The 24318-nt window shown below is 54.6% G+C and overlaps 2 protein-coding genes across 3 annotated transcripts in view; both read right to left on the bottom strand.

Moving 5' to 3' along the window:
- Positions 1 to 626: 626 nt before the first annotated feature.
- On the bottom strand, positions 627 to 10918 carry SYT12 (synaptotagmin 12). Of its 2 annotated transcripts, XM_039706607.1 has the most exons (9): positions 9835 to 10918; positions 8892 to 8943; positions 7312 to 7375; positions 5820 to 6013; positions 5121 to 5513; positions 2598 to 2813; positions 2408 to 2528; positions 2104 to 2237; positions 627 to 1253 (listed from the first exon to the last, which is right to left on the bottom strand). In XM_039706607.1, the coding sequence occupies exons 3-9, from the start codon at positions 7346 to 7348 to the stop codon at positions 1080 to 1082; spliced, it is 1269 nt and encodes a 422-aa protein (XP_039562541.1). In that variant the 5' UTR covers positions 7349 to 7375; positions 8892 to 8943; positions 9835 to 10918; the 3' UTR covers positions 627 to 1079. The 2 variants fall into 2 exon arrangements, with proteins under 2 accessions (XP_039562541.1, XP_039562539.1); XM_039706605.1 differs by lacking the exon at positions 8892 to 8943 and having other exon boundaries at positions 9835 to 10916.
- A 2007-nt stretch (positions 10919 to 12925) lies between these two features.
- PTDSS2 (phosphatidylserine synthase 2) overlaps positions 12926 to 24318 on the bottom strand; it is a 28754-nt gene continuing 17361 nt past the window's right edge. Inside the window, exons 5-12 of the mRNA XM_039706604.1 lie at positions 23295 to 23429; positions 22488 to 22538; positions 20910 to 21023; positions 20161 to 20279; positions 19367 to 19481; positions 17603 to 17748; positions 14566 to 14751; positions 12926 to 13802 (exon numbers count right to left, since the gene is read on the bottom strand). Of these exons, the coding sequence (XP_039562538.1) occupies positions 13658 to 13802; positions 14566 to 14751; positions 17603 to 17748; positions 19367 to 19481; positions 20161 to 20279; positions 20910 to 21023; positions 22488 to 22538; positions 23295 to 23429 (1011 nt within the window). The 3' untranslated portion in view covers positions 12926 to 13657. The remainder of the gene's footprint in view (positions 13803 to 14565; positions 14752 to 17602; positions 17749 to 19366; positions 19482 to 20160; positions 20280 to 20909; positions 21024 to 22487; positions 22539 to 23294; positions 23430 to 24318) is intronic.

Here is a 24318-nt window from a genome sequence, read left to right as displayed (position 1 = left end):
CCTGCAGGCAGGGAAAAGCCAAGGCTCCAGGCAAGGAGGGATGTGGCCCCAGTGCTCTCTCTGCTCTCCAGCCTGTGCCATGAGGGGCTCCATCACCCTCCACAAACCAGAGTGGGAATTGGCTCCCCAAAAATCCCAAACCTGGCTTGGGCCAGAGCCCACCAGCAGAGAGGATCCACATGGGCTTTTCTTCTTCCTTCCTCCTGAAACAGGAGTTGGGCTTAAAAATTATAAAATTAGGGAGTTTTCCCACCTGCCTTGGGTCACAAGGCCAAGATGTTCCTCTCTATGCCCGAATCCTGGATAAAATGAGTTCTAGGGTAAGTCACAGCCCAAGTCCAGGATTAGGGGCTGGAAAAAACAATCCCCAGTTGTGAGAGTTGTATTAAGTAGCAGGAATTTGGAGTGCTGTCCTGAGCACTCTGAGGGAGAATTTGGGTTGGAAAAGTGGCTGGGGTGGGAAAAGCTGCCCCTGGTCCTACTGCACCTTTAGGGGATGATTCCCAGCGTGGATCTGACCTCAAACCCAAGACGCTGGAAACCAAGTGGTTGGAAACCAATCCCAGCCAGTGGAGACAGGCAGGGACTCACTGTGTGGGGGAACAGATGGGAGGAGAAGCCGTATGTAACAATTGATTTTCTGCTGTTATTGCTCCCTTTTTCCATTCTCACTGGAAACATTCCAACCCTGGCACAGCGCACCAAAGTCACTACAAAAGATCCCCTCAGGATCACCACCCACGCCAGGCTGGCTTTTGTCACCCCCCTCACGATTCCCACCCAAAATCCACCTTCCAAAGGAATCCCCCCCCCCCTCTCTGAGTCCCCATCTGAGGATTCCGTGGATTTCGAGGCCGTTGGGAGCACACGGAACGCTCGGGAGCCGCGGTTTGGGGACGTTCCTGCTGCTTTTGGTCCGTTTGGCTCCTTCCTGGCAGCTCTGGCCCAGCGCGTGCGGGGCTGACCCGGAACGTGCCCACGGAGCCGCTCTCTCCGTGTGCTCCGGGTGCCCCTGGGCAGCTCGGCCTTGTGGGTGTCACCGAGTCCCCGCTGCGGGCCCGCTGTCCCCAGGATGCGGCCTAGTTCCTGCGGAGCGGGTGCCACATGGAGACGGGCTTGCGGAGCGTGGCCAGCATCTGGTTCCAGTGCGTGGTGCCCATGCCGCTGGCCGCCGGCCCGATGAGCACGTGGCCCGTGTTGTCACCGCGCCCGTCCTCGCCGCTCTCGGCCACCGTCACGCGCAGGGACAGCTCCTGGCGGGCGCGGCGCTGTCACCACACGCGCACGGCCAGCCAGGCCGTGTCCCTGTGCCCTCTCCGGGGGACACGCGCCCACGAGGCCAGCGCATCTGTGTGTCATCACCTACCCTGCCATACCCCACGTACACACGGCCCTCTGTGCCCCCAGCCTGTTCAAACACACCCCCTGCTCTTCAAGGACCCCCAAATCCATAAATACACATCCTCATATACCCCCCACACTTACACATCCCCCTCTTTTTACCCCACATCCCCTAAACCCATCTTGGCCCTGTCCACCCTGCTGAATCCCAACCCACACATCCACATCCTCCCCAAGAGTTCCACCCCACACACATCCCCCCTCCAGCAGCCATTTGCACACATCCACACCTCTCCAAACAGTCCCCACACATCCGTATACCCCACAACAGTCCCCACACATCCGTATACCCCACAACAGCTCCCACACATCCACACACCCCACAGCAGCCCCTACACATCCGTATACCCCACAGCAGTCCCCATACATCCGTATACCCCACACATCTATGTACCCCACAACAACCCCCACACATCCTTATACACAACAGCCCCACACATCCATGTACCCCACAACAGCCCCCACACATTCATACACCCCACAGCAGTCCCCACACCTCCGTATACACCACACATCTATGTACCCCACAACAGCCCCCACACATCCACCCCAAACCAGACCAACACACACCCAGGACCACCCCCCAGAACCCCACAACCCCCAGAACCCCACAACCCCCAGGAGCTCCCCACTAGTGGGTTTGGGGAGCCTGAGGAGCGCTGGGATGTGTCCCCCTCCCCAGCCCCCCGGGCTGGGCCAGACCTGGAGCACGATGGCGGGCACGGAGAAGATCATGGCCTCGTTGAACACGGGGTTGGTGTCTCCCCTCTTCACCGCTGTCTTCTTCTTGCTGATCTTCCTCCCGTCCTGCAGCAGGTACACCTTGACGAAGGGATCTGCTCGGAGGGCAGGAGAGGGATCAGTCCCACGTGTCCCCAGCGGTGCGGACAAAGCGGGGGGACCCTTTCTGGTGGCCCTTCCCAGCAGGTCTGTCCTCACAGGGAGCCACTCCCGTGCAGCAAATGGGATAAATCAGGACAAACCCCACCTTGCAGCCCCCCTTTACCTGCAGTCGCCTTCCCATTGCTCCACACCAGGTTCTTGGCTTTGACCACCACCACCGTGAGCCGCTCGGCCGTGGGCAGGTAACTCAGGGAGAGCAGGATCTCCCCCACCGTGTCCACCGCCTGAGGGACACGACAGTCAGCACACAACGTCCCAAAACCCAGCTGGGAGATGGGACACTGCCCGCTCACCTTGTTGGTGTCCTGCAGGTAGAGCCAGGCGTTGAAGGGGCGCGTGGCCAGGTCCAGGTCGGAGAGCTTGATCTCGGCCACGCCGGTGCTGACGCTGCGCTCGTCCTCGTCCACGCCGAAGACGGAGAAGCGCAGGCTGTTCTCCTCCAGCGCCGCCGCGTCCAGCGGCACCGAGAAGCGCTCGTCGAAGGCCACGGAGTACGAGCTCCTCTGGATCTGCCGTGGGAAGCGGGGATAGCCCTGGCACCCCTGCGGCTTGGGGCTGCACCCCTGCTCTGCCCCATCTCGTGGGGATTTGCAGGGAGGCATCCCCAGGGCATCCCCATCCAGTTGGGAGGATTTATTCCCGACCTGACTGCAGCAACTGCTCGGCCATTGGGGTGAAAGTCAGGGCTGTGACCTGCCCCGGTGCCTGTTAATTCTGTTAATTAGAGAATCAGAGCTGGCCCAGTGCTCTCAGATAGATTCCAAGCTCCTGGGAGTGCGGATGCACATCCAGCTTGGCCATACCACACAACAGGATTTATGGCTACAAGGTGCAACCCCCAGCCCTTCTCCAAGCAGAACCAAGTCCTGGATGTGCCCAGTGGGAATGGAGCTGTTTGGCTGATGCTGTCCCTGTGTCAGATCATTCCCTGTTAGCAGAGGCAGCAGCAGCTCCCATGGCTCATCCTGCTGGTGCTGATCCCAAAGAACTGGCCGAGGGGAAATGCTCTGAAGTCATGGATTTAGGGATTATTTTTCCCCCTACTCCAGCCCTGTTTCAGCACCCAAGATGTCACAGGCAAACCAGGGGTTTGTCCCAAGGGATGGAAAGCTGCAGCCTTGGATAGCATGGAGCAAAGTGGAAGCACCAGCTCCCCAAAGCCACCCAAATCTGGGTGCAGTAGGGACCTCTCTGTGGGGCTCTGTCACCCCAAAGCCCCCCAGGAGAGGGTTCATCTCCTCCACGGACTCTCTCCTGTCTCAGCCTGCTCCTAGCCCTGCTCCATCCCTGGGATAAAGGACACAAAAGCAGCACCTGCCATTCCTGCCTTCTTAGTCCATGCTCTCCCACTGGATACCACCAACCTCCAGAGTTCCCCGGGGGGAATGAACTTCCTCCGTGTGAAGAGCAGATTTTAAAGCCCTACAGATTTTACAGACTGTCTGCAGCCCACGCTGCATTTTGGGAGCTCTGGATCAAGTTCCCCGGGGGGAATGAACTTCCTCCGTGTGAAGAGCAGATTTTAAAGCCCTACAGATTTTACAGACTGTCTGTCTGCAGCCCATGCTGCATTTTGGGAGCTCTGGATCAAATACAACCAAACAGGAGCTGCTATTTAAAAACCCTCCAGAAGCACTAGGAAAAAAAAAAAGCAGCTGGGCCTTTATCCATGGCCTTGGGGCAGCCAAGGAGGTAAATTGTGCTGGTGAATTATAAATAATGACACTAAATAATAAATATCTCCAGAGCATAAATAAAGAGCCAGAGATTTGAATGGGAAAATGGTCTAAAAGGGCACTGTGGAAATATTTTGGAGGCAGCAGCCAGTTTGTGGGGATGGAATGGCACCTCCACCCCAGTGGAGAGGTGCCTCAATGGAGTGCAAATTCCCACTCCTTGCTGGAATATCCTGCTTAAACCAACCTGACTCTGCAATTGAGGAGCTGCTAGAAGAAAACTGAGGCTCCTGCTTTCCAAAAGCAGCTTTTGAGGCACTTAAAAAGGGACGTTTTGCAGCAGATCCAACCCTGGTTGTGGCTGTCAGTGCTGCCACGTGGATTTTCCACTGCCATGTCCTTTGTGGGGAGGGGAAAAGCATTGGGGCTGCTGTGGGGACTCAGGGGACTGTGGGACATGGGAAGACTCCAGCAGCACCTGCCCAAACTGCCACCCCAGACCCCTTCCTTTCCCCAGCAGGGTCAGCCAAGCAGAAAAACTTGCCACCAGCCACGCTTAGAGATGACAAAGTCAGCCCAAATCCCAGCCAAGGGGAGACATTCCTGCCTCAGCCGAGTTCCTGATGTGCAAACCCACCTGGGACATCCCTCAAAGTCCTGTGCCAATCCAGAGCTCTCTGCTCCCAAATCCCATCACTGCTGTGGGGAGCTGAGACCCACCCCAAAATCTCATATCAACCACATCCAGCCTGGAATTGCATGCACCCAAACCCCACAGTTGCCTTGGGGAGCTGATATCCTCTAAATCCTGTGCCTGCCATTCCTGATCCTGGCATGCCTGGAGCTCCCTGATCCCAAACCCCACCAATGCCTTGGGGAGCTGATATCCCCCAAATCCTGTGTCAGCCATTCTTGATCCGGGCATGCCTGTGGCTCCCTGCTCCCAAACCCCATCACTTTCTTGGGGAGCTGATATCCCCTAGATCCTGTGTCAGCCATTCTTGATCCGGGCATGCCTGTGGCTCCCTGCTCCCAAACCCCATCACTTCCTTGGGGAATGCGGCCAGGGGAGGCTGCTGCCCAAAACCCCAGGACAACCCAGGTGTGCACAGGGCTCTGGGGGGCTCTGGCTGGGCTCACCCGGGAGATGCCGACGATCTGCTCGGCCGGGAGCAGGCTGATCCGCATGAAGCAGGACTCGAAGCGCGCCTCCTCCTTCTCCAGCAGGTCCTTGCCCTGCAGCAGCGTGACGTGCAGGGCGGCCGCCCTCCCGTCGTACTCCATGCACACCTCCACCTGCCCCACCGTGAAATCCTGCCCGAAGTTGTTCCCGATGGACGAGATGGAGTTGAGGGAGTCGGCCGAGATGGATTTCCGCAGGGGGCCGCAGTGGGCCAGGCCCAGGTCTCTGCCCATCAGCTCCAGGCTGCCCAGCTCCTGGATGCTCTCCAAGGTGTCCTCTGCCCTCAGGCTGCTCTTGCGGGATGAGGAGCTCCGGCCTGGCGCCCGCTGCGAGCCCGGGGCCAGCCCTCGCTGCCAGGGAAAGGAGAGCAGGCGCTGCCATCCATCCCATCCCATCCCTTTCCATTCCATTCCATCCCCAGCTGGGCTTCTCCGGCATCTCCTTGGATGCATCCCGGCCCCTGCCTGGCCTCAAGCTGCCGCGGCAGCGAGCCCAGAGCTTCCCGCAGCTCCCAGCTCCAGCGATCCCCCAAAAATCTCCAGCAGCACCAGCTTGCTGCCTGTGGCTGTTCCACCCCGCGAGGGGATCCAGGAGATATTCCCACCCCTCCAGCATCCCGCAAAGGGAAGGAGAGCAGACAGACTTCCCCCCCTTACCTTGTTCCTGATGTCCGGGCACGCCGCTCCGTACTTCTGCTCCAGGTACCGGTAGTCATAGTTCGGGAAGGGGGAAGGGGCCGGGTAGCTCCCGGAGCGCCACAGCTTCCACAGGTTGATGGCTGCGATTCCCAGCAGCGCCAGGGCGCCGGCGGCGTAGAGCCCGATCTCCCACCGCGGCGGGCTGGAGGCCACTGCGGGGACAGGGGGCTCCGTGAGCCGGTGACGGCCCCGGGAAGGAGCCGGTGACGGCCCCGGGAAGGAGCCGGTGACGGCCCCGGGAAGGAGCCGGTGACGGCCCCGGGAAGGAGCCTTCAGCCTCGGCTGCTTCCGCGCCGGGAGCTCGGCTCCAAGCTCCGAGGATGGGATGGGCCGGGGAGCGGACAAACCGCGGCTCCCACCCGGGTGGCTGCAAAGGGGTCGGGCAGAGGCTCTGCCAGCCAGAAAATGCCAGCCCCGGCTCGGCTTTCCCGGGAGATGAAGTTCTCCCGTGTCCCAGCCCGCTTCCCAGCGAGCGGCTGTGTCACCCGCCTGGTGCCGGGGGTCCCTTCACTCTGTCCCACTGACAGATGTGCCCTGCGCACATCTGCATCGCCCTCGGCCCAGCTGCTGCCCGGGCATGCCAGGAAAAGCCGGGAGAAGGGAAAAACCAAAGGGAAAAGCTGCTGGAAGCCGGCGGAGCGAGCGGGGAGGGAGCGGCGGGCTCGGCTGCGAGCGGATGGTGCTGCATTGCAGCATCGCTGCCGCGCCGGGCCGGCCCCGAGCGCCCCGAGCCGCACGGAGAAGGGAAAAGAGAGGATTCCTCATCCCGGATTCCTCATGCCCGAGTCCTCCGGCACCGGCACGCCGCAGCGCTCCCTCCTTCGGAGCCGGAAAAAGCCGGGCTGAACTCCCACATGGCACCCGAGCGCAGGGACAACCTGCTGCTCCCCCCTGCCCTCCTCCAGCCGGAACAGCGGGGGGAACTGAGTGCTCCCAGCCAAAGCGAACTGGATCCCGGGAGCAGCCCGCAGGGGTGTCCGAGGTTAAGCATTGGGATGGGAGCCGGGCCCTGCTTCATCCAAACCCCAAAGGGCTCTGCTCTATCCCTGCATCCCGGCCAAGGATCCTGTGGGAAGCACTTGGAGGCTTCCCGTGCCAGAGCTCCCAGGCTCCTGCTGCGGTGGAGGGGCAAAATTGGGAATGAAAATAAAAATAGCAGAATAGTCTTTTACTGGCTCCTACCTCTGAGGAACTCCAAGCGCAAATCCCAGCTGGACTGGAACCTGCTTCCCCCTCATTCCTGCCCGTCTCTGAGGGCTGAGCACTCATGTTGGAAAACTTGGAGGTTTTAAGGGTTTTACCCTCGCTTTAGGGAACAAAACCCAGCGGGCACACGGAGCAGAGGCTTCTCCCCATGGAAAGGACCAGCCAACCCTTCCCCAAAACGAGCTCGGTGTGAGCACCAGCAGCTCTGCCCCAAACCCTTCCCGGCTCCCCGGGGAGGACTCACCACTGAAGCGGGATCTGCTCACGTGCCCAGTGTCCATGGCAAACGCTCCCTGCGAGGGGACAGCCTGGAATGCCGAGACACGGCGTTAGCACGGAGGGGGAGAACTCAAAAAGCGAACGCCTTGTGATTTTCCAGCAGGGACGCTCCATCACCTCTCCCCCTGCATGGCTCCCGGCCCCGGCTCCCCTCGCAGGCGCTGAGCAAACGCGCTGAAGCCTCCCAGGCACCGGCAGGAGCTCGGGAAGGGGCAGAGCCGCTCGATTTACCACGGCAGCCTTGAAACAGGCGACATTCCCATCCTCTCTGTGTGCGGAGTCCCCCCTCCAGGAGCCCTCAAAGCCCTTTGCTGCTTTCCCAGCTGAAATCTTCCTTTGCCTCCTGCAGTTTCCCAGCCTCTCCCGAGGCTTTGCCCCGGGCCCAGCCGAGGAGGGGCAGCCCCATTCCCCCATTTTGGGGTTTAGGGGATGTTCTTCCCCAGGAATCAGCTCCTGCAGTGGGAAAGCTCTGTTGGCTCCCCCCTCAAAAAGGATTTTTCCCAGTCGAAAGGAAGCTGCTCTGCCAGGCAGACCCCAGCACAGGCACCATGGATGCTGGGGGGGATTTATCTGAGCCAGCTACTCCTGCTATGAAAAGGGGGCTTTGGGATCCCCAAAAACACCCACAAGCAAATCCAACGAGGACTGACCAGCACCCCCTGTTCCCTGGCATCCGTGCTGGGGAATCACAGACCATGGAGAGCTGGTGGGATCCCACAAAACCTCCTGGGGACACAACCTCAGCACTGCACCTAAACCCCCCACACCTTCCTGAGAGCCCCCCAGCCCTTCTCCAGAATTCCCAAAGCCCACTCAGAGCTGGACTGGCCTCAGCCAGAAGGTTCTGCAATGTCTGGGCCCCACCTTCCACCTCCCCTTGGGTGCTCCCAGGCAGTGGGGGGTGATCAACTCCCCCCAAAACCATCCAGGCTTGCATTTTAACAGCAAAAGTGGGAATTTCATGGCATGGAATATCAGCTGTGCTGGCCTGGCCCCCTCTGCAGGGGCACGTGGCCCATCCTTGGGATGGAGATGGAGGAAGGGGAGCCCTGAGTAACCCAAAGTGACAGGGATGCTGGGATGGGGCTGGGAGATGCCCAGTTCCTCCCCACCTCCCCCCTCTGGCACAAATCTCCCCGTGCAATGGATAAAACATTCCTGCCCTGGCTGGGAACGTACTGAGCTCATGTCATGGGCTGAGCTCAGCTCAAGGCCCACTTTGCTGTTTAGTGCTGAAAACGGACATCTTAACAGAGAAACATGATGAAAATTTACCCTAAACTGCCTCTTTTTCTGCCCTGAAAAGCCCCTGTGCCCAAGCAAGGTGCTCTGCTCCTCTCCCTGCTTCCCAATTATTTTTAATATGAGAACAGCAAAGTTTTCAGGACTGACTTTCCCTGCAGGAAGACAAACCTCCCCTTTAAACCCCCTCCATCTCTTCCCAATTTCCTCTGGAAATTAGAAGGAATTTCAGAGCTTCTCTCCCCAAAACCTCCCTCCCTAATGAGCTCTAAGCAGCAAGTTAAGCAGATTTCCAAGGTGTACCTGGAAAGAGACTGCAGTGCTCAGCACTGGGATGAAACCCAGAGGTATTTTCCTGTTGGGAAAACAGCATCAATCTCTCCTGAGCGAGGAAACGGGGGTGGAGGTGCTCGGGGGAAGGATTTATGGCCTTTTTTTGTTAACTGAGCTCTTCCCTGGAGCGTTGCACCGAGCTGCTCTGACATCCCCCTGACCTGCTGCTCAAATCCCTGGGAAATCAAGCCTGAGGCATCGGGAAGGGAAGAGGCACTGCTCTCCTGCTGCTGGCAGCACAGGGATTGATGGGTTTTTCACCCTCAGACCTCAAGATCAGGCTGCAGAGCCCTGGTTTGGGGTGCAGAGCCCCGGTTTGGGGTGCAGAGCCCTCTCCATCCGTCCCAATACCCCAGTGCCAGAGCAACTTCATTTTCCCTGGGAGCTGCTGCAGAGCTCGGGTCCCTTTTCCTGCTCGGAGGGACAACAAATCAGCTCAACGAGGGAGAGAAAAGCAGCATCAAAGCCACCTGTCCCCGCGGAAAAGGGGGTCCCGCAGCCCTCATGGGGCTGTCACCTCGCTGCTGCCAAGGCCACAGGCACAGAAACCCCAGCTGCTGTTCCCAAAGCACCGGGAGCAGCCTGGCTATGACCCCCTGAGCACTCTGCAGTCCCCAAATGTCCCAGCCCAGGTTCCAGCGGTCTCCCTGCTCGTCCTCCCTCCCTGTCCTGGCCCAGGCAGCCGAGGCCGGTGCTGGGTTCAGCTCCCGGCGGTGCCGGTCCTGCAGCGCTGCTCTGCCAGCCCCCTCCAGCCGCAGGGCACACAAGCGGGATGGAGTTTACTCCTGGCACCGATAAAGACGCATCCCAAACTTGCCAGAACAGAAGGATTTGGGCTCTGCTCTCACCCATCGCCTCCCCAGCCCCCCAGAAGGGACACATCCCACCCACACCGGTGCCCCCCGCGCTTTACCTGCACAGGTACAAATCCTCAGGGATCCGCGGGGACCCCCGGGCGGCCCCGGCATCCGCCGAGCTCTGGCCGCTCCCACGGGGCAGGGGGGACCCCGCGACCCCCGGGGCCCGCCCGGCCGGCGGTGGGGACCGGGCAGAGCCCCCCGCGCCACCCGGGGGTCCCCAGCTCAGCCCCGGGATCCACGGGTCTCCCCAAGCCCGGGATGCTCCCGGCCCCCCGCCGCTGCCCGGGGGTCCCTGCGGGTCCAGAGCCCGGCCCCGGGACGGATCCGGGATGGATCCGGGCTGGACCCGGGATGCCCCCCGCGGCCGGGATGCTTCCCGGCGGTGCGGGACCGGGAGCGGCTCCGCTCCCTGGCCCAGCCCAGCCCGGGGCGGAGCCGCCGCTCACCCGTGCCAGGAGCTGGGCGGTCTCTGCGCTCGCCAAACCCTCCCCGGGGCTTGGCCCAGCCTGGGGACCCCGGGGGTCTCTCGCTCTGGTTTGCCTGCCAGGCTCCCAGCTTCCCTGAGGAAGTTGCCATAAAAAAACCTCAACGAAATTCACCCCAAACCCCTGCAAACGCATCCCAAATCCCAGCCAGGAGTGAGGAGGGACAACGCCAGATCCCTCATCCCACACCAGAGACCCTCTGCTGTGTGCTTGGCCATACCAGGCTTCCCCAAATCCCACTTTTAGGGACTCCCTGGTCCATCCCACTGCATCTCTGCATCTCCAGCTGCTCCTTCCCCTGGATCCTGACGAGTGTTTGTCTCCATGGGGTCCCATGTCCCCTCCCTTTGTCCCTCAAAGGCTGCAGAGCCCCTTGGGGTCTCTGGATCACCACCCCAAAGCGGAATCCCTGGGTTCTCCCTTGTCCCAAACAGCTTCCAGCTGTGTCCCTCCTGCCATGGGGACACCTGGGGCTGTCCAGCAAGGTTTTGGCTTTGGATCTTCCTAAAAAAAAACCACCAGATCCTCTCCCTCTGCAGCAGAAAGTGGAACCTTTTGGGGTCTGGTCCCAAAAGCCCCTTGGCCAGTTTGGCTCCATGCCCACCACACCACAGCCACTGGAAGACTGTGCCTTCACACCCTCCTGTGGGATCTTCCCTTTCTCTGCCCTCACATCCATGGCTCCAGCCACCTCACCTTCACGTCTGGCAACTTCCAGGGCAGCAAGGAGCAATTTCAGACAGCAGGAGAAACACTTTCCTTGGAGAAAATGGAATAATTGCGATTTTGTGGGGAAAAGAACACCCACACAACTGAGAAAAGATGGGGCCAGAGGCCATGGAGCATTGTGACATTCCAGAGGACATGTAATTCCCAGGAACACCCACATCCAGCCACGGGGCCAGCTCAGTGCTGGCAGCAGGCTCCCTGCTCTGGAAAGATCCAGGGAGGGCAGCACTGGGAGATGCTCCCATGATTTCCTGGTGGAAGTTTATTTTCAGGGAGAAAACACAAATTTTGTACAAAAAATGCTGCCTGGGTGGGAGAGCAGCTAAGGCTCCTTTCCATGAGGCTTCCTGGCTCTTCCTCTGGGTACAGCTGGAAAAGAGCAGGCCATGGTCCCTGCCCACTTCCCAAAGCTCCTCTGCATCCCAGGGATGTGGCAGGATGTCCCTCTACAGGACAGCTCAGGACCCAGCACCCTCCTGCTCGGCACCTCAGGGCTCACCACTCCACACTCTGGGCTAAAGTGACCCCTAAAGCTGTTCCAGGTGGGATTGGATCAGGCTGAGGTTTGGGAATTCCCAAGCTGGGCACCTGGATCCATCCAGCCTCACACAGACTCCAACTCACCCACTGAAAACTCCTCCTTTTTAAAGCCAACACTTACCTTTGGCCAACTCTCCATGAAATTGGTGTGACCACAGGTGGGAGACATGCCCCAGGTGAGCTGGACACTCCTGTGTGTGGAAGCAGGAGCTGGCCACCTCTGCCCTCCCACAGCATCCCATTTTAGCCACACCAAATGTTATTCCCACGAGGAATCTTGGCTTCCTTCCACCTCCTCCCTATGAGGCTGCTGTGAGCACTGCTCCCAGGTGATCACAAAAGGATTCCTAAAGCCGGGTGAGTTTGCAATGACCAAATCCCATCTTTTTCCCTGAAAACCTCAGCCCAAGCTCCCCCTCAGCCCCCTGGCTGTGTGTGTGAGGTGACAAGAGAGGACTCACAGGCACACATTGTCCTAAAGGACAAACCAGCATACAGAACTACATGGACAGGATCCAGAGTGTCCCTGGGATCCCTTGGATGCAGACAGATGAGTCAGTGGTTCACGTATGAGGTAAAAGCTCCCAGATCTTTCTGGACATTCCTCACCAGGTGCTGCCAGCGCAGGTAAGTGGCCCCTTGGCGGGAGAGGGGTGCAGTGACAAGTCCCCCTGTGTCACCTGGCCACCTCCCCACCTGGGGATTCCTGACTTCCCACTGCCCACTTTTTATAGGTGGAAGGCATTTTACAAACTAAACCTGGGAGAAATGCAGTTGGCTGTCATTCCCATACAAGACAAAACCAGGTTAAAAACCCAGATGTGTGCTGGGCAGCAGCTCTGCAAGCCCCTGCCACTTCAGAAGTTTGGGGTTGAACTCTTGGAATTGTACTGTGGCGTTTGTGTCACTTCCTTCTGGATAAACACTTCCCTGAAATACAGCCAGATTGGATTAAGCAGTGGCAGGGTGACGTCAATGCCCGGGCCAGCGACGCAAGGGCTCGGAGCAGAGGGTACAGAATCCATGTGGATTAGTGGAGCTCTCACATTTTGGAATAATGACCTGGGGAAACAAAGCTGCCCAGGCTTCCAATTCCCTCTCCAGGATGCTGAGTCACCAGCAGAGACACTGCCTGGCTCAGGATGCTCCCTGGCTGTGCTGTGCCAGGGACGTGCTCGGCCTGGGCCTGCTGGTGGCAGGGGGACAGGGATAGGGGTGTGACACTGCAGGGATCAGCTCACTCTGGAGCTATCCTGGAGGGAACAGGGCAGTGACAAAGGGCAGCAGAGCCTGACGTGCCCCTGTCAGACCCCAGAGCAAACCCCCAGCAGTGGGGACACAAACCCAGCTGAGGATAGAGCAAAGAACTCCAGACTGAGGGGACACTGCCGGTTTCTGCTTGTGACACGTTTTACTCCGCAGAGCGAAGGCAGGTTGACCTTTCCCACTTCACCTTCCCTTACATTTAAGAGATGACCGAGGCTAAAAGAGAAATTAAAAATAAGAGCTAAGGAGAAGCTGTCAGTCTCCCCAGAGCTGGGGCACACCACCCACGTGCCGCAGGCTGCTGGAAGTCAGAGGGATGCCCCACGGAGGGGCTGGAGCAGCAGTGCAGCGTGGTACATCCTGTGCAAGAAATGCAGCTTGGCCACACGTCCCCGGGTGCCCGCGGTCACCTCGCCCAGCGCTTCACCCAATCCTCCTCCACAGCCCCAGGTAGCTCCAGCAGGAAGAGCAGAATTCATTTCCCATGCCTGGTCTCTGTACACTCCAGAACAAGTGTTCCTAATGCCCAAACGCCCCACGGAGCTCTCGGCTCCCTGGGAATGGAGCAGCAGATCCCTGTGTGCCATGCTCTGAGCCCCATCTCCACACCTGGTTCCCAGGAAGACACACGGCACCTGTGCGGGGTCAGCACTGACCTCCCTCCACACAGGCTTCCTCTGGCCCCGCCCTGGTGACACGAGGAGAGAGGGGGGCTGTGTCAGTGCCATCCTCCCCGCGAGGATTCCCACACGCTGGAACACTAACAAGGACAATTAGGAGTTAGGTAGGATAAGATTGGGACTGTGCACCAGGCCTGCTCGGGCACCGCGAGTTCCTGTCAGCCCCGTGTCCGTGCTCAGAGCTTCCTCTCCCGGAGCTTGCTCCCGTTGGGCTCATCCAGCAGGGCTGAGTGTCCATCCCCGTTGCTCAGGCATTTGTCCTTCTCGTGCCTGTGCTCCTGCTTCTGCCGCCGGATCTCCTTGTACCGCAGGGTGATGTCCCTGCAACACACACAGGACACAGCTCCAGCCTGCGGGAGGAACAGCAGGAACCTCTCTGCTTCCTGGGATAACAACTCCCTGGAGCCTCTGGCTGGGCATTTCTACAACTGCTGATGGCACTGATTCACTGGCAGTTTGTGTTTCTGCCTGGTGTCTGGCTCTTCCCACCACTGCCAGGGCACAACAGCCAATCCTGCAGGAGCAGCCACTGCTGCCCCCTCCACACAGCACTGCACCTCAAACAATTGTGGAATGCTTTGGGTTGAAAGAGATCCTAAAGCTCATCCCATTCCACCTCCTGCCATGGGCAGGGACACCTTCCACTATCCCAGGCTGCTCCATCCAGCCTGGCCTTGGACACTTCCAGGGATCCAGGGGCAGCCACAGCTTCTCTGGGCACCCTGTGCCTCACCACCCTCATTTTTCCCTACACCACACCTAACCCTGCTCTCAGTGCAGAGCCATTCCCCCTTGTCCTGTCCGTCCAGCCCCTGAAATGCAGAGTCCCTCTCCAGCTTTCTTGTGGGTCCCTTCCAAAACTGGAAGGCTGCTAATTCCCTAGGCCCTGTGCAGCTGCTTTCCATGATCCAGACAGGAAACTGCCAGGATCAGTCCCAGGGAGCTCCCTGTTTATTTCAGAACTTGCACCCACCCAGGAGAGCCGTGCTCTCTCCCCAGACAGTCTCAGGGAGCACATTTGAGGACAGGGGTTGAACAAATCCTGCTAAAAACCCTGGCCAGCCCCAGCTGCAGCCCCACTCACCGGATGAAGAAGCGCCAGGCTGTCCAGGTGAGCACCAGGATAATCCCCAGGATCCAGCACTGGGTGATGTAGAAGGGCAGGGAGAGGGTGAGCGTGTAGGGATCGTACTTGACGACAATCAGGAACTCCGTGGCAGTAATAGCAGCAACCAGCCAGGCCTGCTGGCCCAGCTTCTTGTGGAACTTCCTGCAGGAGAAACACAGACAAAAACATCTCATTGCTGTAAAAGTTGGGATGTGGAGAAATCTGCACAGAAAGACAGCTGGGGCAGTGATTTCATTCAGCTTGGCACAGTCCTACAAGTCTAGTTCAGATCACACAGGCTCTAAGGCTCTGCAGAGTGACACTTTCACGTTGGTGTTAATTCAGTTTCCTCTCAGAGGCTCTAAAAGCAAGAAAAGTTAAACTTCACCACCACACAATGCAGCAAAGTGTCCCCATTCCCAGGTAAACCCACAGGAAACCATTCTCTGACCAGCCTGAGACCAGCTGATGTTCAGGGTATGGCTCCAAACAGGAGCTTCTCACACACGAGACCCAGAGCCATATTTGAGACCAAAGTGTAGTTCAAGCTACACCAAATCATCCAAATACACCGGGAAAAAATACGGAATAAATCAAATGTAGGTGAGTGCTGATGGAGAGGGGATGAGTGCATTCCTTCTTAAAAGGTATCCTGCCTGGATCAGCTCGGATGAAAGGGCTGCAGAAACTGCTCCAGGTGGTGACAGATTAAATGGGCAGAGACCAGCCCTAACCCACAGGCAGAGATGAAAAGAGAAGCAGCAGATCTCTCACAGGGAATTCCAGTTGCTGGGATGATAAGGGCAGCTTTCTGCTCTGCTGGGCTGCTTCTTCCTCTGCCATCCTTTCTCTGACAACAGAATCAAAGATAACCCCAACACAAGAGCTGGGCAGCCCCTAAGGCTGCTGAGGAAGAGAGCTGGTTTCCTGCCCTAATATTCAGGAAAGATGTGAAAGATTTTTCTTTTGATGAAGGAGATAAAACTTCATGGCCTTGATGCAGACTCCTTGGAGGTGAGAGGAAGATTCCATCAGGAATGTGTGACTGGGTCAAATACTACAAATGCATCAAGACACTCCTGGTCAGGAACATTTCACACATCCAGTCCTCAGGAACTCAGAGGCAGCGTGTGGTGTGTGAGGGACGGAAAGCTTCACCCCCTTCTGGGACTACCACAATTCCAGGCACTACACTGTCACCATGTTCAGCCCAAGGTCCTGCAAGCAAAGCCCCAGAACTGCCTGCAGATACTCAGAAGGCTGAATGAGAAAAAGAATTCTTCACGCTGGAATTTCACTGCTTTCTAGACCCAGCATTGCAGGGCTGGCTGAAGAGACCTCCTCAGTTCATCCCAGACAATCCCATCACCACCAGACAAGGCAGTGAGCCACATTTTTGTCAAGGAAGGGCAGTGGAAGTTCCCAATCTTTGAACATTAAGAGTTTCCAAAAGGAAAAGGTCAGCAAGGTTTCCCATGTGATGTAAGCCAGGAGCCTCTGGTACAGCCTGCTCTTCCCAGAAGGAATAATGCACTGACTTTTGTAAATACAACCATGGAGCAAATCACACTTTCCCTACAACACCATGGGAAGAATCCTGAAGGATCCTTGGCTTGAAATGATGTGCAAGTGAAGCTGGCAAATGGGGGCAGATCCTCTCTGCCTGGATGGCCTGGAATGCAGGAAGGAATCACAAAACCCTCCGCAGAGAAGGTACCAGGTAAGAGCTCAGCTCAGCTCTGCCCTTCTGCAGGAGCAGCCCGATGTCAGCTCTGGGGGGCATCAAGCAGAGCCAGGAACCCCAGGATGTGGGGACAGTCACCTCCCCCAGCAGGGAACACGGCAGGAGGTGGTGGCAGTGACAGGGATGCACAGCTCGGGATGAGCTGCTCCAGCTCGTGGAAAGAACAGCAACAACTGGAGCCAGAGACAAGGCACTGGCCAGGGATGGCTCTCCCCAGTTCCAGTGTTATGCCACGTGGTTGGACAGAAGGCAAAGGAGCTTTTGCAACCCCAACACAAGAAGATGAATGGTGCTAAGGAGAGGAGCTCAGCAGCGAGGCAGAGACTCTTCTTACCTGTGAGTTGGAGGCACGTCCCAAACCAGTAGGTCCAACACCAAGGGCAGGGCATCCTGCCCCTGCGGAATGTCCTGAATTCCGACTAAGCAATGTGGGCTGGCCCTTCTTCCCACTTCTAGGAGTCAAAGCCTTGCAAGGGAAACTGATCTTCAGACCATGTTGGAACCCTAAATTCTGAACACAGACACTTTTTTGTGTTGGTCAGCGACAGACAATGAACACCCCTGGAAGCCAGGCGGTGCCTTTTAGGCTGAGGATGTGGGCTCAGGCAGGTTGTGACATTAAAAGAAAAGGTGATTTTGAGAACAAAGCTTTCTCAGCTCTCACATGGTCTGCAGAAACAAAAGCAGCGAGGACAAATATGATGCTGAGGTGGGAACAGTCTCAAGTACATGCACTGCTGTGTGTGGTGCCTCACCTGCAGCACATCCTGCTACCGAGGGCCTCTGACCTGCAAGAGGATGCCAGGAGAGCTCCAGAGGGGCAGGGGGAAGAAGGCTCAAGGAAAGAAGTGCCTTTAAGAATCACATTTTTTTAGTCTGGGCTCCAATGCCCCCAGAGGGCACATCCAAGGACTGCAGTTCCTGGCTCTTGGTCTGGAATCAGAGTGCAGCACTCCCCTGCCCACGAGCCAGGGGCACTCCAGCTCATTTCCACATTCCCTTCTCCACAGAGAGATCATTTACCAGACACTGAGGTTAACACAGTGCACGCACACAATGCCCTCAACAACAGCTGCTCTCTGACCAGGGGGAGTGAGAGTGGTACCTCCAAAACAAAGGAACACGAAGCAGATGCTTTGGGATTAAGCCTTTTTTGTCCCTGACAAGCTGAACTGAACTGGTGCCCGAGATGGATGCCAGCAAGCTGGAGCAAGTTCAAAACAAAGCACGTGGAGCTCGACATGGGAAGTACAGAGAGGTGGGGCTTACGGGTCGTCCATGAAGTCGTAGATCTCCCTCATGGCCACTCCTCCCACGTTGACAAAAAACACGAGGCGTAGCAGCACCAAGTAGTGTTCAGGGGGCATCCACAGCACAAACTTCAGGTAAAATGTGTTCAGCTCTGCCAATAAAAACTGGGAGGAGGGACACTGGAATTACATTTGGAAAATACCACGGGATGAAGCCTGGAATGCCCCTCTCTCCCTGAATGGCTCCCCCTGTGCATTTCTTAGCCCTGCTCAGTATCACTGACTGAACCATCAGCACCAACCCAAAACCAAATGGGTTTTTAAACATTTCCTCTAATTTGGAAGAGGCACTAAAAATCACAACAAAAAGCTGGACAAGCAGTACCTCAAATTTCAAGCAAGGTTTTGAAATTCAAACAAAGAGCCCAAACTACCTGCACAAACACTGAGGGCAAATCCCAAAAGCACAGCCTTTCCTTTCCCTATCCTTCAAAATCCAGCTGAGGGAGCCCCACCATAACAAGAGGGGCACATCCTGGGGGGCTGGGCTGGGTTTTCTCAGTTATGCAAACTCACCCTCAAAGCCAACTTGGGAAAGCTGATTACAAATTAAGAGCAAAATGTTCTCTCGAGCAGCTACCCTGGCAATGTGCTTAAGGGAGCAGAGAGACACCAGATTGTCACTTCAAAAGAAGTGATAACAAAGGGCATTAAGCCTTGCTGAAACCCAAGGAGTGAGCCAGAACCTGAAGCTGCTTAGAACCTGTCAGCTGAAGCTGGGATTTGCTAAAAGAAACATAATCCCACAGTCCAGTATAAATTCACTGGGATCTCTGTTGCACCCCATTTCTTCAGGGTGCAACCAGCAACCTTTTGGGGAAACATCTATTTTATTTATACTCTTTTAGGCCTCCTACAGAGCAGGCCTGGTGTGCCACATGAGTTTGGCCAATGTATCCTATAGCAGAAGTCAGGTGGTGGGAGTTTGTTCTGGCAAAACACAGAGTTCTGTCCTGTGCCACTGAACCTGGGTCATGCCCAGTGCCCCTGGATCACCACGAGTGTCACAGGGATGGATTTAGTTAAATTTCACAGCTGCTGGGCTGAGATAAGTTTGAGTTGCTCAGAGCAAAGTGACATTCCATGGATGGCACAAAGGCCAAAGTCCCCTGGCTGGCAAAGAGGCAGAAGTGGGAAAAAGGCATTTAAACTGCCCAGTTTACCCTCCCTATCAGTGCCACGTGGGTGACAAGTTCAGTTTCATAGGCACTAGTATGAATTTCAGATGCTGCATTCCCAGCATAAAACAATTCCACCCACTCAGGTGCTGTGTGTGCTGTGAAATGTAAAAAAAAAAATTTAAAAAAAAAATTCTAGGAGAATTGAATGATTTAAGCAGATCTGTGCTTCAGGAGTGAGCTCAGAGGAGCCTGAGACCTTGGATACAGCCCCTTCCAGCTGTAATGTGACCTGTACCTGCATAAAACCAAGGGTTTTGAGCTACTTTCACCCACAGGCAGTGCCTTGGGGAGCAGAAACTTGCTGAGAACACAAAGATCCCAGTTCATACTGCTCCCACTGCCAGCAACAGGGGTCAGCAAGCAAGGACAGCCCTTTCTGCAGTGAATCTGTCACCTGTCCCAGAGACACGGACACAGCCCCCTGCTCTGCAGGACTGGGAAGGGATTCCTCCTGGCCTCAGCTTCAGGAACACCCCCAGAGCTGCAGCCCGAGTGACAGAAGCTGGAAGCAGGGGACAGAAGGGCCAGAGAGGTGTCCTCACCACGAAGATGATGCCACAGACGGCGAGCCACCTGCGCAGGCTGGAGGCCGGCTTCCACTCGAACTTCACCCAGCTGTAGGGGGTGAACTGGAACACGATCCTCTTCATCTTGCCTCTGGAAAAAAGCAAAATAATCACTGCAGCCTGAAGGGAAAGCAGGCAAGAGGCATCTGCCAGCGTTTGCATTTGAGACACCAGTTCAGATATGCAAAATGCTTCCGTTTACTCCATTAAAATCACAACTTAATGAGATTAGCTCTGAGCTTGTTATTTTAATTATCAATTTAAGCTTTAATATACTACACCCACTGTTGTAAGCAGCTCTGCTCTGCTCAGCAAAGACACTACAGAGCACAATGGGTCATTACTGGTACACAACTACAAGGGATTTATTAAATTTTAATTCCCAGTGTCCTAGTTCTTGTGAAGTTCTGGTTACTAGGGAATGCAAAAAGACCAAACAGATCCTCGCTGTGAATGGAAGTATGATGCAAACTTGGATTCCTGCACCTCCTTAAACCATTTCATCAAATAATCTCACTTCCACAGGATGCCCTCACTCCCAGCCATCAGGCAATGTTTGGGACACACAGGTGTATTTCCAACAATCCCACTCACAAGCGGAATAAAACTCTCCAACAAACCTCCCTGCATCAATCAGTCACTGGATCCTGGAGTCATCTGAACACCTGGGAATTCTTTAATCCATATTAACCCAAACAGAACAACCAAGCTCTTGAACAGGGGCCCAGCCTTTGTGCTGTGCCTGTGGAGTTCCCTCCTCCCCAACTTACTTGTAGGTTGGAATGTTCCAGAGCCCTTGCCACTTGTAGGTTTTCAAGGAAAGCCAGGACAGGGTCTTCATCCCACAGTAAATTCCTAACCCGTTACATAAGATCACATCCATTATCCACTGGAAGGAGAAACACAGGAATGATGCTGGGGAAGGAACATTAGAGCTTGGGAAAGGGAATCACTACAGGCACACCCCTGCATTCCAAGGAGTGGGACAGAGTGTTAATTCCACAGGTTTTCTGAAGGCTAAAAAGGTTGGCTTGATGTCTCTAATATGCACTGACTTTTGAAAATACAACCATGGAGCAAATGACCCCAAACTTGGGTCTTCCCAAAATCCATCCAACCCAGACCCAGAGCTGTATGCCCTGACTGCAGAGAATTCTGATTGCTCTGGCACCAACTTACACCTCACAGGAAAATAAAACACAACTTTAAAAGGGTGTCCCTTTAAGCTCACACCAAGTTTTGCCTTTCTTTGAATTTCAGACTTTATTGCTTTATTGTTTTTATTTGCTTTATCAGCAAATCTTTGAAAATGTTCAGGTACAGCTTTAGATCCTCCCTGTGGTGTGAAACAAACCCAAACAAATATTTAACCATGTCCAAGTGTTTGTAACACACAAAGTACAGAAACAGTTAGAAGGAGCAGGGAGCACACACAGGATACAACTCAGCTCTCCTCACTTCCCAGCCCTCCCTGTAACATCTGTATTCCCAAATAAACCCAGATCCCTGCAGTACGTACGTGATCCCACCAGCATTCACTGAAGTTTGGCAGCTGGTGCTCCAGGCTGTACTCCAGGAACTCAAACATGACACTGATGATCATGCACATCCACCAGTCCCGAATCATCAGAGTCTGAAGGGAGAAAAAAAGCCTTTTAAACAGCTGCTAAAAAACATCTACAGGTGTAGATCTTGTCTCCAGTATCCAGAAAAGGATCAGGAAACTCGGGACAATTTTATTTTTGTGAGATGATGGTCCAAATGCTCACAGGCCTCTCGACTTATCACCATTACCTGCACAAGAGACAGGAATGACACTAAAGAAAATCACCTCCACGCCAGCCAAAACCAGCACAGGAATACAGCTTATGATAAATTCTGGTAAAATGGGATTCAGCAGGAGGGAAATGAGTTAAATGCATGGAATTACTGGGTGCTCAACCACCACAGGCAGCATCGTTCTTGCAGTGCTCAGAAAAGGCTTTTCAGAGCCTTTTATGGGCTCTAAACGACTTCAAAGCCACAATAATTTCTGATGAATGAGGCCCATTCATTCTCAATATTGCCACCCTGGTGCTCTGAGATTTGGGGGAAAAAATCCAAACACAAGCCCATCTCTGTTTATTGAGACAACACATTCAACCTCCAGCTTTTGAAAAGAGAAATAGGTTAATATTAAACATATTTAAGAGAAAAAATATGCTATGGCCCTGAGAAAATCCAGCAGCCAACCTTCTTCCAGCTGGGCAGCCCAGTTTCTAATGCAATTCTCTTGGAAAAAAAAAACAATCCAAGTTTTCTAAATTTAGAATTCAGTTCATTAACAGAACAAGCTGAAGTCCAGGTCTCCCCATGGCCAGCAAATTCACCTCTGGTTTTGAGATTAACCACACACAGAACACATCTGCACTTTTACAAGAAAATACAAACCAACAGTTCCAGCTTGTTTTGGAACAGCCAAGCTCCGTCAGGTTGTTATTTAAATAGCAAACCCAAACAAGGTCTGCAGGGGGCAAAATCTCCTGAGTCAGTCAGTCTGCTTGGGTTAGAAAAGGTAATATTTAAACCAAAGTAATCAGCAAAACACTGCTGAATGTTCTGCCAGAGACAGGCACAGCTGGAATTCCTTCTGCAGTTGCTTGATACCAATTGAAAAGTACCAAGAATTAAACCACTGCCCATTTAATGGTTTAAAATCCTGATCTAATGCCACTGGGAAAGCAGCAGCAGCAGCATCTGCCTTTGGGAATATCACTGTCACTGCCAGCCCCACACTCCACTTCCAAAGGTTGTCCCAGCATTTCTGTTGCTACAGGAATTAAGTTCTTTATTGATCTGACCCCAGGATGAATCCCTGTGGAGGAAGGAAGGAGCCTGTTGACGTAACAAAGCTCTGGAAAGAAATGAGGTGGCCTAACATGGGCAGGAGATAGAGAAAAAAAAAGAGGGAAAAAGGTTTTTCACACACTGATATGTATTTTCATGTATTACAAACAGCCTGGTTTAAATGAGCAAGGCCTGGCACCACAAAAGCAGCAGCAGTGAGGCTTTGGGAACAGAGGAGCGGAGTTCCCAGGGTGAAATGAGCCATTCTTACCTTCAGGTACCACCCAAAAAAGTGAGCAGGAACAAATCCATCCAGCTTGTCCTGAAAACCAAAAAGAGTATGAAGGTCACAGCCCCTTTTTTTTTTTTTTACTCCAAGAAAAATGCAGCAACAAGCGTCTGTTTTTTCCACACATGAACACTTGCACTCCTTCATCAGGAAGGAATTTAGCAGAGCTTCTTAGATCTTACCAGCCCTGCCAGTCCCTGGACACAATGCCTTTCCCCCTTCTTTTATCAGATCCCAGTTATTCCAGTTTTTGATGCACTGAAGATTTACAGGGTAGACCCAAAGGATTTGGGTGCTCCTCACTCCATGCAATCAGGGAGCTGAAAACAACCATCATTCCTTTGCCCTGGAATTTCTGCCAGTGAGAAACCTGATGGCTTTCAGGACTCAGAAAAGCCCTAAAGGGGGTTACATCATCTTTCCAACCCAACCCATTCTGGGATTCTGAGGTGCAGCTTTAGGGCTGTGTGCCCCAGGGTGACTGAGGAGAAGACTCCTCAAGCACACCAAGAAATCCAAACTCTGAGGGGAAAATTTGACACCAAGGAGCTGAGAAAGAAGAGCTGTTGAAGAGTTCAACCCTGGGCCATCAAGTAATTGGGATCCAGAGAGACACACCCCCATCTGATGGACAGGAAAGGTCAAGAGAAGAGAAACAAAGAGGCTGGAGAGTCAGTCACAGGCTGTGCTCTGATTCAGCACTCAGCCAGACTCACAGCCGCACTCTGAAGAGTTCAATCCAGCAGCTTTTTACCCAAAACCAGCCCCGTGAGTGAGTTTGCTCCTTACCCAGATGTTGTGGAAGGGATCAGTTGCATTGCCAGGGTCATAAATCAGGCAGTTGCCCCCGTAGTCTCTCTCTGGCAGAGGAACCCCTAAATGGGGGTCGATGTACTTCATGAACTGCCTCCCGTCCTGCACGGTCTGCAGGGGAACACAGAACCAGCACGGCTCACACACAGGAGGCACCAACACCACTGAGGCCAACACTGATCTCCAAATCAACCCTTTTGCACATTCCTTGAGGAACAAGTCTTGAAATAAAGCCAGGCCTTGAGCACCACACACACACACCTGACTTGGAGCCTCTAATCTTAAATATTAAGGGAAAAAATGGCTACAGAGTGACCTTAAAGATGAAAAATCAGTGATCTTTAATGTTTTACCCCAAGCCACTCCTCTGTGCTCCCCATCTCTCCCAGAAGCTTCACACAGCTCATCCTTCCCAACACCTATTTCCAGTAAGCTCCCATAAAAGCAGCAAAAAGGAATTATCAAAATGACCAAAATGTGAACTCATCTGTCACTAAATCAGCCACACATTTGCTGAGCATTTATTTCCCAATGGAATCACTCAGTGTTGTGGTCCAGGCTCGACCCTGGAACATCTGTGACAGACAGCAAAGCTGGACAAAGCCAAAATTAATTAACAGAGTAATAATAAAATTACAGTATAAACTGCTGAACTCTGGGACAAGTTTCAGCCATGAGCAAGCTCAGATTTGCTGTCAGGAAGTTCAGCCACCTGCAGACTCAGCAGAATTTAACCTTATTTAAACCTGGGCAAGGCAATGATGTATTTTTAGTGAAGAGCTGAGCAACAGCAGGGAGTTCCTTAACCACTAAATCTCTGCTGACACCACATGCTGCCACAGGGAAGCAAAGCCACCCCAGGCTTTTCTGCTGGAATGCAGAACTACACCAGTAAAACCAATAAAAACTACTCAGTCTGACTGCAGCAACTCAGGAATATCATGCTCAAGGATGGCTGGAAAAGACCAGGGTGACCAGTTCCACTTCCTCAAGGTCACAT

Source organism: Passer montanus, unplaced genomic scaffold (assembly GCF_014805655.1).
Source record: "Passer montanus isolate IOZ18808 unplaced genomic scaffold, ASM1480565v1 scaffold195, whole genome shotgun sequence".
NCBI lineage: Eukaryota > Metazoa > Chordata > Aves > Passeriformes > Passeridae > Passer > Passer montanus.
The sequence above is the reverse complement of the archived record's forward strand: the minus strand, read 5'-3'. Positions and strand labels throughout refer to the sequence as shown.